The 17,678-nt window shown below is 38.7% G+C and overlaps 1 protein-coding gene across 1 annotated transcript in view; it reads right to left on the bottom strand.

Annotated features, from left to right (window-relative positions):
- Positions 1–17,678, bottom strand: part of LOC105492325 (dynein axonemal heavy chain 5) — a 257,015-nt gene that overhangs the window by 123,461 nt on the left and 115,876 nt on the right. The window contains exons 38-43 of the mRNA XM_011759339.3: positions 17,260–17,454; positions 11,359–11,493; positions 10,417–10,524; positions 7,485–7,638; positions 4,681–4,827; positions 1,728–1,969 (exon numbers count right to left, since the gene is read on the bottom strand). Coding sequence (XP_011757641.2) covers positions 1,728–1,969; positions 4,681–4,827; positions 7,485–7,638; positions 10,417–10,524; positions 11,359–11,493; positions 17,260–17,454 — 981 coding nt within the window. The remainder of the gene's footprint in view (positions 1–1,727; positions 1,970–4,680; positions 4,828–7,484; positions 7,639–10,416; positions 10,525–11,358; positions 11,494–17,259; positions 17,455–17,678) is intronic.

Here is a 17,678-nt window from a genome sequence, read left to right as displayed (position 1 = left end):
TCACCTCAATATTTCAAGAAACAATTAGAGACTCTGAACAGAAGCAATAAAATGTTATTCATTAGTTCATGAATTTACCATGATTCTACCTCGACAAAAACACAACACAGCACTTTTGAGTTGATGGAACCGAAAGACGACATTCACCAGGGCAGGTAACCGGCTTAGCTCCCTGAAGCTGACAGACTGCCAGCAACACAACTTTTCAATTGCTTTGCCCTCTAACAACTCTCAGAGCTGGCTTTCCTGTTCTAAACATTTCCAATCTGATTCTTCATGAGTCTTGCTCTTCCTAACAATTCCCCAAAAAGAAAATGCATTATTTAAAACATATAGGATATTATGAGGTGAGTGTAGCATTAACGTAAAGGTCTTATTCAGTCAGTATGGACAGACTATAGCAAAAGCTTATTTTATAAATATCAAACTCATGCATTAGCTAGTATTCCTTAGCTAGTTGTATAAAAGTACTTTTCAAAAATCTTTTCGAAATTGAACTATTTCGGAAAAATCACATATATACATTTTCACTTGTACTTTGCTGTACCTGTGGTTTCCAAGCCTGGCTAGGTGGGAAAAAAAATGTTGTGGCACTTAAAAGAAAAAAAAAGAGAACAATCCTGAGTTGCCTCCCAGAGATTCTAATTTGGTAAGATTGAAGTATAACCCAACCATCTATATTTTAAAGAATTGTCATTAGTGATTACTTTTGCAAAGACAGGGCTGCAACCCTCTGCTTTTCTTCTCCTTAAGTTAATTGTGAAATCTGAAACCTTTACAACTATTTTTTGTGACACATTCAACTATATGTCAACATCATTTTGCTGTATGATTCCCTTCTTCTTCACAGCTTCATACCAAATCTAAAGCCTTTTGTAACAGAGTTGAGTAAATTATGGAAAGACATTAGTAAAAAGTTAGGATATAACCATATAGAAATAAAAGTTTTAAGATGTAATGATATAATGTGAAATAAACATCTACTTTATTTAAATTAGGAATTCAAATGTTTTCAATCAAAATCATCTTCAAAAAACTTAGGTGATGAAAATAATACAACCAACTATGTAAAACAAGATTTTTCATGTGGCTTATCTAATAAACATTCTGCTTTACATTATAATATTTATATAGCAAAATATCTAAGTTTGCAAGGCATTATTTATAATTCTGATCAATATATTCTAGGGCATATTGCTGGTAATAAAATAATACACCTGATTATGAATTGATGAGATGTTATCTGAAATATTATTGCCAAGTTCAAACTTAGAACTAATGTTATAACTAATGAATCTCATAAAAATTCCTTTTATGCAATTTTAATAAAATGACTTCAAGTTAATGTTCTAAGATGGTCCTCCTAAACTTTATGTGAGTGTGTACCTTTCAAAAATATCATGAATCCCCAAAGTGATCAAATTAAATTTTACTTATTCCATCCTCAGACACAGTTTGGCAAGACTGTTGGTTCATACAGGCCTGGCAATTACTCTACAACCCAGAGGCTGGAAATCCCAGTTCAAAAGTGATTAGAAGAGTAATGAAGAAACATGTTAGGAGCAATCAGCGTTTGAATGTCCCAGTGCATTCAAGGTATCTTCCATAAACATTAGCATAAAAATGCAATAACACTGCCATCTGCAGAAAAATTGGCACACACACTAAAAGAATGCTAACGGGTCTGTTTTCCTTTTTAATTATACAAAAGAAGGATTCAATTATACCTCAAGAATAGGACTCCAATCAAGGATAGAAGAGCTCATGAAAACCATTCCATTTCTTGAGACGGTGGCAGGAGAAGCATTGTCAATGTTATGAGGCTCAAAAACAATCTTGCAGTTTGGAGCCATGGGAATCCGATCACCATTGGCAAGGGTTAGAGTTTTGTTATCATCCAAAACAGAATTCAGATTTTCAATCCAGATGGCATCTACTGGACCATCAAGAATTATCCAGATATGTTCCCCTAGAATACCCCACCAAAGGGAGAAAAAAAAATACATACACACATGCAGCGCATGTACACATAAGTTTAAAAGAGTTTGAAGAAGTACTATATTCAATGTAATTTTCATTAATTTTTAAATACAGTTTTGCTCTAAATGAGTACCTTGTTTTATCACGAAGGATCTTCAAAGATCTTTATATCGCAGTCAAGGCCCATAATTAAATCAAAAAGTCATTTGTTTATTGGACAAATATTCATTGAGCACCTTGCACATGTCACTGTTCTAGGGGCTGGGGATATTGTGGTAAGTGAGACAATATCCTGCTTTTGCAGAGCTTACATTCTAAGGAGTAGAGATGACAAGCAAACAAATAAAGAAAAGTTTAACATACGAAAAATTAAGTAGAATGAGGGCATGGGGCATGTTTTAGATAAGGTGGTCAATAAGACATTCCAGGAAGAGAATGAAGTGATGTAAAGATCTAGAGGTAGAATATTCCAGACAGCAAGAACAGAAAGTGCTAAGCCCCTGAAGCAGGTACAGGCTTAGTGTAATACAATGGACTGAATGTTTGTGTTCCCCCAAAATATCCTCATGAATGAGATTAGTGTCCTTATAAAGAGACCTCAGAGAACCCCCTTGCCCTTCTGCAACATGGGGTACAGCAAGAAATCGGCAGACTGCAACCATGAAGAAAGCCTTCGCCAGAACCCGACCATGCTGGCTCTCTGATCTCAGACTTCCAGCCTCTGGAACTATGAGAAGTGAATGTCTATTATTTATAAGCCACTCAGTCTCTAGCATCCCAAACTAAGGTGATCACGTTCCAGGAACAATAGGAAGTAGAACCTGAATGGCAAAAAGAGGAGGAGGGGGAGAGGTACATGAGGGCAGTGGGAAAGACAGAGCTATGGAACCCATTCTGGTTTGCACCTAAGTCTAAGGCGTCCAGTAGAGATCCTCATAGAGTTGTTGAGTTGGGAATTCAGGAGAGAGGTCAGGGCTGGAGATTAAAATGTGAACGCCACCAGTTTAGAGATGGGATTTAAAGCTATGAGACTGGGTAAGTTTCTTCTTAATAAGTGTGGAGAGAGAAGAGGGCTGAAGACAGAGGCTCTGTACCCCTTAGGCTTCTGGCACGGTCTCCTGTGTTTGTTCCCCTTTCTTCCAGACTTCTCAAGGAAGCAGAAGTGGAAAAAGAGCTAGCAGGATCCCTGCAACCCAGGGAAGGAAGGGATTCAAGAAAGCAGGCGATCAACTGTGCCAAAGGCTACTGAGGGCAGTACCAGACTGAGAACCGGCAATTTGTATTTGACAAGCTAGAGGTCGGGGTGTCTTTGATATCGCAATTTCAGAGGAGTGCTGGGCACAAAACCTGACAGCAGTCACACAAGGAGATACTTGGAGGTAGAGAAAATGACAAACATCGGCAGAATGCTCAGCAAGAATGTCATTGTAAATTTAGGTTTTTGATTTAACAGTAGCATTCCTCTTCATTTCTCAACTACTACCTTCTTTTACTCACCAACACCACGACCTGTCTTGTGTTTCTACATTTTCTTTGTTATGCAACAACTGTGGAATTGTCTATTTCAAATAAAATGCTTTGAAAATCCTAATCAAGTTTATTCAACTAGCAATTCAAGTAAAATAAAATGGTGATCTAATCACCAGAGTCACTTTGAAAGAAAAAGCATATGTTGCCTTTTTTTTAATGTGGAAAGAAGGGGGAAAAAACTCCTCTGAGCTCTTGCTCTTTTAAGTCACATTTGGTCTCTGGGTCTGTGTTTACAATGGATTACTGGAACAAATCAGAAATAAAATTTGATTTATTTCCAGTAGAAGAAAAACAATTTCCAATATGAGCACATTTTTTAAATGAAGCATTTTCATTGATCTTTGGACAATTAATATTAGCATTATCAGCTACATTCCTTAAATGAGAACTTCAATGGTACTACTTTAAACATTTTTCAGAAGGACACTGTTGCCCAAAGGGTAAACCCAGGAAGCCCAAATATCTCCTCCTTCCCCTGCTTCTTTCTCTCTGCAGTTGTATTCACTGTGCCTTTTGCCTACTCACTCAGGAGTGAGGAAATCAAATGAGAAGACATCTGATATCACCTCTTCCCTCCTAGTTTATATTCTGAGAACACTGGATTCAATTTACAAAGTCCGTAAGTGAAGGACTATTCAGACTGAACCGCCAGCCCTTAATGAGTTTGTTTAAACAACTGAACACCAATGTCCATCTACACAGAATAATTTATTAGTTCAATGGAGACTTCATTTTTGCTATACACAATTTTCTCTCCCAAATAACCCATTTTCCCTGTGATTTTATAGAGAAATCAATTCTTTAAAAATAGGTTGTACTTAAATGAGAGTAACACTGGTAAAATATTCAGTGAAAATAGTTATGGTAAAATCACTTTATTCAATACTATCAATTTTCCTTAACAGCTTTTTCCATCTATTTTATTCTAAGACATCACAGGGATATGGACTTTCTTTTAGAAAATATTATTTCAAAAAAGGGAGCATTTTAAATACTGTAATCAATAATTTCATTATTTCAACATTCACAAATATCATACTGATTTATGACTTCTTAGTCTTGGCTAAGATATTATACGGTGAATACAGTTGTTCTACTAATTCTGTATAGCCTCCAAGGATTTTATCTAGAAGTGTATCTCTAAAATAATCCTTGTAATTTATCTTCTACCTTTCTTTGCTCTTAATGTTTTCCTCCAAAGCGTAGAGAATATCCCATCAGTCCAGTCATTTGTGGCAACGTCCAGCCGACCAAACATCTGTGGGGCAGTAATCGCTTTGGGATTCATCCTCATTTCCCGGTGTGGTTTTCCACAATCTATACCAAGTAAATCCAAATTTTAGACATCTCAGATGGGAAGTGAACCATCATTAAGCAACATTGCACTAATTTGTGGTGTACTGTCAGCAGGTGCTCAAAATATGAAAACTGCAGAGCTACATTGAAAATATGTCTTACTGCATTCTAAGTTACCATAATTAGCTTCATTATATCATATTGACTAAAGCACTTTTTTATCTTCTTTAGAGAAAATTGCATATTGTTTGGGGCGAAAAAGGATACCATGCTGGAATTTATGAAGGTACTAATATAATCTGGAAGCTCTCTAAATTTCACGGCTCAAAAAAAAATCCTTGGTTTAAGCTACACTAGATGAAATCTTGTGCCTGAAATACCACCTAGAAGATGCCTCATTCTGTCCATGATCAGCTTTGATTTGTGATATGTTTTCTTGTTCACCTTGAAAACGATAAGTTAAATGAAATTTGCATGAATCAAGGACTTTCTTTTGTGGCCAGGAAATGTTTTCAAGAAGAAATATATCCAAATCTTTCAAACCCTAAGCCGACTACTCTTCAATGGGCTGGCATTCTGTGCATAAGGGACTGTGGTTAATGAGAAGAAGAGTGAATAATAAGGTTTAAAGTACAAAATTATAAAAATGGGCTGGGTGCGGTGGCTCATGCCTGTCATCCCAGCACTTTGGGGGACCGAGGCAGGCAGATCACAAGGTTGGGAGTTCGAGACTAGCCTAGCCAACATGGTGAAACCCCATCTCTACTGAAAATACAAAAATTAGCTGGGCGTGGTGGAAGTGCCAAAGCACTTCCTTGGTATATCATTTTCTCTCCAATCCCTCCTACTGGCACAGGCTCTTTTTTCTGCTGGAAACATTTTTTATCAATCTGGTACTCAACCCTCAAGCCTCGGATGAAGTAGCACCTGGTCTGTGTGCCTTTCTATAATTCCTTAGAGGATTTTCTCATCTCCTTGGCCTCTACTCACAGGATACTTGTCCAAATCTTCCTTATAGCAATTCCCCATTGAGTTATAATTATCTCTATGTTTATGTCCTGCTTCTAATACAGAACCCGACAGATCTTCAAATTATGGAATGTTAAAGACACATGATGAGATATATGCTAAATCAGGGAACAAATAATAAGCATCGGCCTTGCACTTCTTCAGCAGAAGTTCAATTATCTTCTCACTCTTTTGGAGTATTAACGTTTTCAGTTAGAAACAATGTGTTCCTTAAGTAAGATGAATGTCTCCTCTACCACTAAAACCGAAACCAAGTTAAACAGCAAATAGTCCAATGATTAATTCATCTTTGCAAGGAACTTCTCTAGAATCAGTGATGCCATACAGATTACATAATTTAGACATACCATACATAATGTATCTATATTGTTTAATATTTAGTGCTCCTTTTGTTCAAGTCATTGTATCATGTGCATTTATAGTTTATTGTTAACAAAAGGCAGCTTCGTAACTGCAACAAAAATATTACTGAGAAAAATTTGAGAGAAAGAACACAATCATTTAAAAACATAAAAATCCCAAAACAGAATCTTAATAGCATACATGAAAGACCACGTGATAAGTCCTGCAGGTTGGTGTGGTCAGTTTTGGTAGAGGTAGGTGTTAGCTGAGAACACACTGTATCTCAGTCTGAGGACTGCCTGGTAGAGTCCTGAGAGACAGAATTCACTTCCTTCAATAACTGAGGAAACAAATACCAAATCCAACACATACAGGGGCCCACAGTAAATACTGGCAATCCTCAGCAACCACCAACAATGTACCAGTGTTGCATCAGTAGCAGTGCACTGAGGTTCCAGGAACTGCCTGAAAGCCCACCCAGGTACCTCTTTGCTGGGTGGGCTTTCAGGCAGCTCCTGGAATCTCAATGCACTGCTATGTATTTTGCATTCCAACAGCCAAGGCTCTGTGACATTTTGGAATGTCTACGGGATGCCAATGTTTTTAGAAAGAGAGTCATCAATGTCTGATCGGAACTAGAGAAGACAAGAATAATCATGAACATGGTAATGTCCATTATCCTTAGATGACTTTAGATGTAAGGCTTAGGGACATCTGGAAATGAAATGCATTTATTTAACTTCACTAAAACAAATCTGATTCCAAATGGGAAGGTAATTTATGATTGGAATTGGGATGACTTCGGCACATAGAACATAAGAACATAAGAGTTGGGTTTGGAATTATTTTCTATTTATTGGGAGACAGTGTAATATATTTTGTATTTACTGGGAAATGGCATGGTATGTTGGGAAAATTGGGCTTTTTTAAAGCACGCCCTGACCTTAACTCTGAGTCCCATCACTTGCCATCTTCGTGACCTTGGACGTTTTTGAATTTGAGCCTTGATTTTCATACAAAATACAGATAATAATAACCACCTCTCAAGATCATTGTGAAAGTCAAATTACATAACATATGTAAAACATACAGTGCAGTGCATAACGTCACCTAAAAATGTTTTTTTTCCCTCTCTGGTCCATTAATGTAATATGTTATCTCTAAAATGTTCCCAATAATTAATAAAGCAGTATTTCCTCCTATAAAAATATATTATTGTATCTGCCTTTGCATACCTCATGGGCATTCAAATGTGTCACCACTATTTAAATGGGCCACTCCAGGCACTGACCTTGGCTGCCCCATACCTGTCATGGCTCTCATCAACATGTGGATGCAGGTGGTCTTCCCAGCCCCACTGGGCCCCAGGGTCATCATCCCATGCCGCACCCTCTGCGTTTCGAATAGCTGGATGACCTTCAGTTTCCAAGGAAGATGGTTGATTAAACCAGCTTCTTCAACCTGAAAACATAAGAGAATCCTCACATTGAAACACAACAATGACAGCCAGGCACGGTGGCTCACAGCTGTAATCCCAGCACTTTGGGAGGCTGAGGCGGGCGGATCACAAGGTTAGGAGTTCAAGACCAGCCAGGCCAACATGGTGAAACCCCATCTCGACTAAAAAATACAAAAATTAGCCTGGCATAGTGGCATGAGCCTGTAATCCCAGCTACTCAGGAGGCTGAGGCAGAAGAATTGCTTGAACCCAGGAGGCGGAGGTTGCAGTGAGCCAAGATCACACCACTGCACTCCAGCCTGGGCAACAGAGCAAGACTCCCTCTCAAAACAAAACAAAACAAAACAAAAGAAACACATCAATGACAATCTCAATTTACCATTGTGCTACCAAAATAAAAAACACACACACAGACATGGGGAAGAAGGAGGAGGATTTACTTTTTAATGAGTACACAGTTTCAATTTGGGATGATAAAAAAGGTTCTGAAGATGGATGGTGGTGATAATACTTGCTCAACAATGTTAATTCTTCTTAAAAAGGAATAAAATGTAAATTTTATGTTGTATTTTTACCATAAAAAATACATTGCATGAAAAATACATATTTACATAGACAAATATCTGGCTGAATGTAGTGAAGATGTTATCCCAAACTAATAAGAAATATCCGCATTTATCTTTGGGAATTGAAAACATTTATATAAATATTCTATTGAATGAACATCTGAGGAGCAACTTAAAGACTCAAATGGCAAAATGCATTTTAAATGTTTAATTTAAAAGGTGATACTTCTAACTAGAAAAATGGATAGCATACTATGTTGATTAAAATTCCATATAAATTTCAAGCTGTCTTTATATGTCCACTGCAGAGTTTCTATCTATCAATGCATGTATGGAAGTTACTCTGTGCCAAATATTATTCTAAGATCAATCTTTATAATAACATGATGGAAATCTTTATAATAACATGATGGAAGGGATACTATTAACATCTTCATTTTACAGATAAGGAAATTGAAGCAGAGTGACTAAGCAATTTGCCCAAGATGATTAAGCTTGTGAAACTATGGAATGTGTGTTTAAGCCCAAGAAGTTCAAATCCACAGTCCATGCACTTAACCATCATGCTATGCTTGAACTCACAGTACACAATGATTTCAATTTTACTTAAATACTTGTTTATAATAATCATGTATCACTTTATGCTATGATTTGCTCTTCAAATTTTTATATGCAGCAAATTACTAACATAAGTCATCATATTAATTACTTAATGCTTAGCTTTTTTATATTTTTAGATTTTTCTTAGAGATAGAGTCTCATTCTGTCACCCCATGTTGGAGTGCAGTGGCGCGATCACAGCTCACTGCAGCCTCAAAGTCCCAGGCTCAGGTGATCCTCCTGCCTCAGTTGTGTGAGTAGTTGGGACTATAGGCATGTACCACTGCACCAGACTAATTTTTTAATTTATTTGTAGAGACGAGGTCTCACTATGTTGTTCAGGCTGGCTTCAAGTAATCCCCCAACACTGGCCTATCAAAGCACTGGGACTATTGGCATAAGCCACCACATCCGGCCCAACACTTAGCTTTTAGGTAGTGTTAAAATTAGTTTAGCCAAAAAATGAAGAAACCACTTGCAGACAAATTATCACTCTTGCCTGATCAGGAAATTTAGACATTTATGTACCACATTTTCAAAGCAAAATATACACTAAGTACTGTTACATTTGATTTCCTTGTTTTGTTTTGTTTTGTTTTGTTTGTTTTTGAGACAGAGTCTCCCTCTGTCACTCAGGCTGGATGGAGTGCAGTGGTGCCATCACTGCCCACTGCAGCTTGGCCTCCCAGGCTCAAGTGATCCTCCCACCTCAGCATCCAGAGTATATGAGACTATAGGCACATGCCACCATGCCCGACTAATTTTTTGGATTTTTGGTAGAGACAGGGTTTCACCATGTTGCCCGGACTCAAACTCCTGGGCTCAAGTGATCCATCCACCTTGGCCTCACAGCATGCAGGGATTACAGGCATGAGCCACCAGACCTGGTCACATTTGATTTTTATTACAAATATTTTCAGGGAATTGAAGTGCAATTTATAAATATGAGCTAATCGCCACTTCTATAAAACATTTTTTTCCAAACTCTTCTTCATAGAAAAAGAAATTGAAGCATAAGGTTTACATAATTAATTTCCATTCCTAGGAAGACTATAAAAAGTTGAAGCTGCACCAAGTACCATGGGAAGTCCAGACACAACCTGATATACATAGTGTAGTGGGTTCCCCCACCCTACCCACCGTATCCCACCGCCAGAGTCTGAGCAAGAAGCCACAAGTACTGAGGAAAGAGAAGCCACATGAGATCACTGCAAATAACATGCAGAGGCAGGAATCCAAAAATCAGGCAACACAGCAAACACCAGGGCAGAGCCAAGCTAAGCCAAGCTGCAGAGAGGCAGCCAGATGAGCCCCATCCACACTGCTGACCAATCACATTTCATTTCTGAATCTGGTGTGGAATGGTTTCCACTAATAACAGGGCTACTCGCACATGACTAGCTGACACATGGTTGTGCAATGGTAGGAGACCCAGGGCAGGGGGAGTTTGACCCATGGTGTGCATTGGCCTCCCTTAAAACAGCAGTGTTAGCCTCACTGTTGTTATTTCTGCTGCTCAGAGTGCACAGGTTGGAGCCACAGCAGCCCCACTTTATTCCCATTAAATTCAGATGAAACAGACACCAGCCCTCGATGCCCTGTGAAGCATATTACCTGTCTACTGATTGCTGCTTCCAATTCAGGGTAACCTGCCTTGTCCAGAAGAATATTTGGAAAGAGATCTTCAATCAAACTCAAAAACAAGGGCTCATCCTCATCAATCTAAAAAAGAAAAGAATGGGAAATCAGACCAATAATTCTGGCACAAACATAGCAACATGCAGATAAACTGGAAATGCCCAACACAGTCCGGGTTATTGCAATGTAGCCACTAACAAATAACATGTCACCTTATTGAAGTTAAGTAACATTTTCCTCATCTTTCCCATAAATTAAAAAAAAAAAAAAAAAAAGAGGAAGAGAACAGGGAGAAAGGAAAGAAATGGAAGGAAAGACAATACTGTCTATGTGACAATCTTTCTATAAAATAGTCAGTTTTGGGGGATACCATACAGTCTACAATTTCTAATTTAAACTTAAAAGAATTTTCAAATTGGAAATTAATAGCAGGTTTGTGAACTGGAATTTGGTGTATATTTTTAATTTAAAATAAAAATCTATCGTTTTGTCAACCTTTACATAGATCCACGGATAGTGGGCATTGATTATCAGTCTCTATTGTGAAATAATAGTGTGAAACTATCACACACTTGTAGAATTTACACATCATTTCCTACCAGGCCCTACCAGACTCCAAAGCTGAGATTTGAGTTCTAAAATACAAAAATGATTCAAGGTATTTGGCATCTTAACATGTGTATTTTTCTTTAATCCATTTCAATTCTACTGGAATAGGCACATTTTAGAGTGGATAGGAGTCATTACCCAAAAAAATGTCTGAAAAAGTATAATTTAAAGTGATGCTCTCTAGCACTTTATCTGACAATTGGGCATTTTTAAATGAGCTTTTTAAATAAATATTTTGAAGTCTCATATATGGGCAGTTAGTTGAACTGATATTCAAGTAGGTGGAACATTTCCATCTGTGAGTGTTACCAGTTTAGAAAGATTCATGTCCCGCAGTACACGCATGACAATCGTGGACTCCGTATCCATAGGATTGGCTCTTTTTGCTGCTCCCAAGGTCCGAAGAACCGACAGAATGTTACGCAGGCCAAAGTCATAATGAACCTAGAGAATGTGAGATACATTGGGCTTATTTTCAACATTAAAATACTTGCAGAAGCCACACGAATCTGACAGAAATTATATTCACAATAATGAATAAACGCTGGTTTCCCTTCAGAAAATGCATACACAGAATGGGGCAAAAGATTTCTATATAGATGTACTTTTTGAGCAAACGGGGAATATCCCAAAGAGTCCTCCAATGTGCCATCATTAGCTTAAGCCCTTAGATCAGAACTAGCTGCTATAGCTTGACAGGGAAAAAGGAATAAATTTCTTTCTGGAGTACAGACATCCCTTTGGGTTTATTCTTAATCAATCATACGTAAGGAAATTTGCTCATCTCTCTAAAGTTAAAATTCAGAACCAGAATTAAACTGGGACTGCACTCATGACTGTCATATACATAGAGATATATGTGTCCTTTTCGTGGTAAGTAAGAAGACAGGAGGATCGGGGAGAAAACAAGCAGCTGCGCTTCAGGATTACCTGGAGGAGGAAGGATAAGGACAAATTAGAAAGTCAAGCTCCCAGCTTTGTCATTCCCTTACTATATATTTATTAAAACTCAATTATGTCAAATTTCCATATATAAAGTGAATAATCAAAATTTACTTATCCAATCATTGTGGAAAACAGTAAGGTGGGTCCTCAAAAAATTAAAAACAGAACGATATGGATCCAGCATTCCCAATTCTGGGTATATAGCCAAAAGAATTGAAAGAATGGGCCAGAGGCACAGTGGCTCACACCCATAATCCCAGCATTTTGGGAGACCAAGTGGAGCAGATCACTTAAGGCCAGGAGTTCGAGACCAGCCTGGCCAAGACGATGAAACCCCATCTCTACCAAAAAATTACAAAAATTAACAAAGCGTGGTGGTGTGCATCTGTGATCCCAGCTACTCAGGAGGCTGAGGCATGAGAATCACTTAAACCCAGGAAGCAGAGGTTGCAGTGAGCCGAGATTGCACCTGCACTCCAGCCTGGGCAGCAGAGCAAGACTCTGTCTTGCAAATAAATAAATAAGTAAATAAATAAATAAATTTAAATAAATGGTCTCAAAGAGATATCAGCATATCCCTGTTCATAGCAGCACCATTCATGATAGCCAAGAGGTGGAAGCAACCCAAATGTCCATTGACAGATTAATGGATAAACAAAATGTGGTATATGCATATAACAGAATATTATTTAGCCATAAAAAGAAAGGACATCCTGTCACATGCTAAAACATGAATGAACCTTGAAGACATTATGCTAAGTAAAATATGCCAGTCACAAGAAATCAAATATTATATGATTTCATTTATATGAACTATTGGCAATAGTCAAATTCATAGAAACAGAAAGTAGAATGATGGTTACCAGGGGCTAAGGGAGAAGAAAAAGAGAAGTTGTTGTTTAGTGGGCACAGAGTTTCAGTTTTTCAAGATGAAAAATTTACAGAGATCTATTTCACAACATTGTGAATATACTTAACACTATTGAAATGTACACTTAAAATGGTTAAGATAGTAAATTTAATTTTATATGCTTTTACCACAATAAAAAAGGTGTATAGGAAAAAACTACAGTTATCTGCTGAGGTAATTGGGAGCAGTATGCCTCACTTAATACTAGTCATTTGGAAGATGGAGCACATAAAAATATTCAAATTGAGTTCCCACCTTCAGGGAATTTAAATTCTAATCAAGATAATAAAATAGAAATGTGAATAAAATTGTATAAAAGTAACAATGACTTAAAAGTGTTGGTGAGTAAAATTAATCATGAGAAACTTCCTATCAGAGTTGGACTCAGTTAAATCTGTGGGCATGAAGGGAAAGTCACAGAATGTTCACCAAGAAATCAGTATGGGTCCAACTATTTTGCACACACTGATTTATTACATTTCACAATGACCTTGTGAACATAGGTGGTAGGAGTGAGGGAAGCAGTGAAGTGGTAGTGAAGATAAGAGCAGGAGCCAGTGATGTGGGAAGTTTTTCCCTTTCAAGAAACAGCATGGAAAAAATATTTATTTGAAAGATAAGTGATATGGTTTGACTGTGTCCCCACCCAAGTCTCATCTGGAATTGTAGTCCCCATAATCCCCATGTGTCGTGGGAGGGACCAGGTGGAGATAATTGAATCATGCTGTTCTCATAATAGTCAGTGAGTTCTCACAAGATCTGGTGGTTTTATAAGGGGCTTTCCCCCCTCTTTGCTCAGTACTTCTTCCTGATGTCACATGAAGAAGAACATGTTTGCTTCCCCTTCTGCCATAATTGTAAGCTTCCTGAGGCCTTCCCAGCCATGCTGAAGTGTGATTCAATTAAACCTCTTTCCTTTATAAACTACCCAGTCTCAGGTATGTCTTTATTAGCAACAGGAGAACAGACTAGTAAATTGGTGCCACATAGAGTGCGGCACTACTATCAAGATACCTGAAAATGTGGAAGCGACTTTGGAACTGGGTAACAGGCAGAGGTTGGAACAGTTTGGATAGCTCAGAAGAAGACAGTAAAATGTAGGAAAGTTTGGAACTTCCTAGACACTTGGAAGGCTCAGAAGACAAGAAGATACGAAAATGTTTTCAACTTCCTAGAGACTTGTTGAACGGCTTTGAGCAAAACACTGAGAGTTATATGGACAATGATTTCCGGCTGAGGTGGTCTCAGATAAAGATGGGGAACCTGTTGGGAACAGGAGTGAAGGTCACTGTTACTATACAAAGGGACTGGTGGCATTTTGCCCCTGCCCCAGAGATCGGTGAAACTTTGAACTTGAGAGAAATGATTTAGGGTATCTGGTGGAAGAAATGTCTAAATGGCAAAGCTTTCAAGAGGAAGCAGAGCATAAAAATTTTGAAAATTTGCGCCTGATGATGCAATGGAAAAGAAAATCCCATTTTCTGGAGGAGAAATTAAGCCAGCTGCATAAATTTGCGTAAGTAATGAGGATTTGAATGTTAATCACCAAGACAATGGAGAAAATGTCTCCAGAGCATGTTAGAGACTTTCATGGCAGCCCCTTCCCATCACAGGACCCGAGGTCTAGGAGGAAAAATGGTTTCCTGGGCCAGGTCCAGGGTCCCCCTGCAGTGTGTAGGCATGGGACTTGGTGCACTGCATTCCAGCCACTCCAGCTGAGGCTAAAAGAAGCCAGCATACAGCTCAGGCCATTGCTTGAGAGGGTGCAAGCCCCAAGTTTTGGCAGCTTCCATTTGGTGCTGGGCCTACAGGTGTGCAGAAGACAAAAATTGAGGTTTGGGAACCTCTGCCTAGATTTCAGAGGATGTATGGAAACACCAAGATGTCTAGGCAGAAGTTTCCTGCAGGGGTGGAGCCCTCATTGAGAACCTCTGCTAGAGCAGTGCAGAAGGGAAACATGGGATTGGAGCCCCCACACAGAGTCCCCACTGGGACACTGCCTAGTGGAGCTGTGAGAAAGTGGCCACCATCCTCCAGATGCCAGATTGGTAGCTCTACTGACAGCTTGTACTGTGCACCTAGAAAAGCCACAGACACTCAATATCAGGCCATGAAAGCAGCCAGGAGTGGGGCTGTACCCTGCAAAGCCACAGAGGTGGAGCTGCCTAGGACTTTAGGAGCCCACCTCTTGCATCAGTATGACCTGGATGTGAGACATGGAGTCAAAGCAGATCATTTTGGAAATTTAAGGTTTAATTACTGCCTTATTGGATTTTGGACTTGCGTTGGGGCCTGTAGCCTCTTTGTTTCGGCCAATTTCTCCCATTTGGATCAGGTGTATTTTTTACCAAATGCCTGTACCCCCATTGTATCTAGGAATGAACTAACTTGCTTTTGATTTTACAGGCTCATGGGTAGAAGGGACTTGCCTTGTCTCAGATGAGACTTTGGACTTAGACTTTTGAGTTAATGCTGGAATGAGTTAAGACTTTTGGAGACTGTTGGAAGGGCATGACTGTATTGTGAATTGTAAGGACATGAGATCTTGAAGGGGCCAGGGGCAGAATGATATGATTTAGCTGTGTTACCACCTAAATCTCATCCTGAACTGTAGTTCCCATAATCCCCACATGTCACTGGAGGATCTCAGTGGAAGGTGATTTAATCATGGGGGCAGTTACCCTCATGCTGCTCTCATTATAGTGAGTTCTCATGAGATCTGATGGTTTTATAAGGGGCTTTTTCCCCTCTTCACTCAGCACTTCTCCTTCCTGCCACCATGTGAAGAGGATGTGTTTGCTTCCCCTTCCACCATGATTGTAAGTTTCATGAGGCCTTCCCAGCCATACTGAAGGGTGATTCAATTAAACTTCTTTCCTTAATAAATTACCCAGTCTCAGGTATGTCTTTATTGGCAGCATGAGAACAGACTAATACAATAAGAATGAGTGAGGAAGGGCTCCAATAAGCAGAAGAAACCAAGAATGTTGGAGACAAAATGTTAGGGTCAGACTAACCAGAAAGGCTCAATGGCCAGAGCCAGAAGAATCTGTGTGTGTCTGAACACTCACAGGAAAAGAACTTTTGAGTAGGAATGTAATTAGGTTGAACCTGTGGGTATAAAAAGTATTAAAGATTCAAAGAAGTTTGAAATAGAAGCCTAAGTGATAAGATGGAACAAAGGTTATATATGTTAGGAAGTGTTATTCATGTTATAGTCTTATGTTTACTGCACTGTGTCATTATTTAGCATATATTTTTAGTAATTTTCACTGATAAGTACTAAAAAATTGTGGCATGATGCCCACCTCCTGGTGGTCACATCCTTATATGATATCACCTTGAGAGTAGGCAGGACCTGTGATTTGCTTCTTCTAACTAATAGAATACAGCAGAGACAACAGGTTGTACATGATTATGTGTGCATGATTATGTGGTCACATTAGACTATAGCACTCGTTTTGCTGAAAACACTTTCCTTGCTGACTTTGAGAAAGTAAGTGGTCATGTTGGGGAAACCCACATAGCAAGGAACTATGCACTGCCTGTAGGAACTAAAGGTGGCCTCCAGAAAAATCAAAGCCCTCAGTCTTACACCCTCAACTAACAGAATTCTGCTAACAACCGGAGTGAGCTCAGAAGTAGACTGTCCCCATTCGAGCATCAGATGAAACCACAGCCCCAGCCAACGCCTTGATTGTAGCCCTGTTAGACACAAACCACAGGCCTCATTTCAGCTAACTCCTGACCCACAGACACCATGTAGTAATAAATGTACATTGTTACAAGACACAGAGTTTGTGGTATGATTGTTAGATGACTGTTATGCAGCAATAGATAACTAATGCAGAAGTATATGTTTAATTCCATGACTTTTAACTATGAAACCTCATGATGCCTGAACCTGCAACCCTAAACAGTCGAGGAAACTAGCAAGAAGGTTGCAACATATAAACAAGACAGTTAGCAAACCTTGGTCAAATACTCAAGTGAGCTTAGAATTAGGAAGAATAAATCATTGAGAGGTTCCTACAAATAATGAAAACACATAACACACATGACAATGAATCTATAAGTGGTATAAACAGCCAATGTTAATATACATAAATCATTGGCTCTTAAACCAGTGCACATAATATTCACTTCATTTCTATGCTGTAAATATTAATTTATTTAATGTATTTCTTGATAAAACTATGCATATAAAATTATTTTTGTAGTAATATACCTTTCTACTTAGCATCAATAAAATCCTTTGTCAACAAGCCTAGTCTAATATTTCTCAAAATGAGAACATTCTGCTGAATAGAAAAATGAAACATGCCTAAGTGCATAAGACCTCCAGGATGACACACCTGCTTAGAAAGCTGCTCCTCACACAGTTTGTAGAGCGTGAAAAACTTCCTGGCCAAAACAACATTGTCAATGAAGCCACAACTAGCCAACTTCACCCTTATGATAATCTGACGGTCAGGCACCATCATGGCCACTGAGCGGAAATTAATCTTCAAGTTTTCAGGGAGTTCCTGCCGTCCGGCATAGCCAGGATTCTAAACAGAAAATAAAGTCCAAGGATGAATGATGCAATCAAGCACAAGTCAGCATGATATTAAAAGATTCACTATGTACACACAAGTCTGGAATGACAATCAGGGAACTCATTTACATATCTCACTCTCCTTTTACCTGGACAGGCTAAATCATGAGTTATTCATAGGATCTTTGCTTAACACCAAAGGGTTTTCAACAGGAGGTAAAGTTACAATCCCAATTT

Source organism: Macaca nemestrina, chromosome 6, assembly GCF_043159975.1.
Source record: "Macaca nemestrina isolate mMacNem1 chromosome 6, mMacNem.hap1, whole genome shotgun sequence".
NCBI classification, from domain to species: Eukaryota; Metazoa; Chordata; class Mammalia; order Primates; family Cercopithecidae; genus Macaca; species Macaca nemestrina.
Note: the sequence above shows the minus strand (reverse complement) of the source record. Positions and strands in the feature narration are given on the sequence as shown.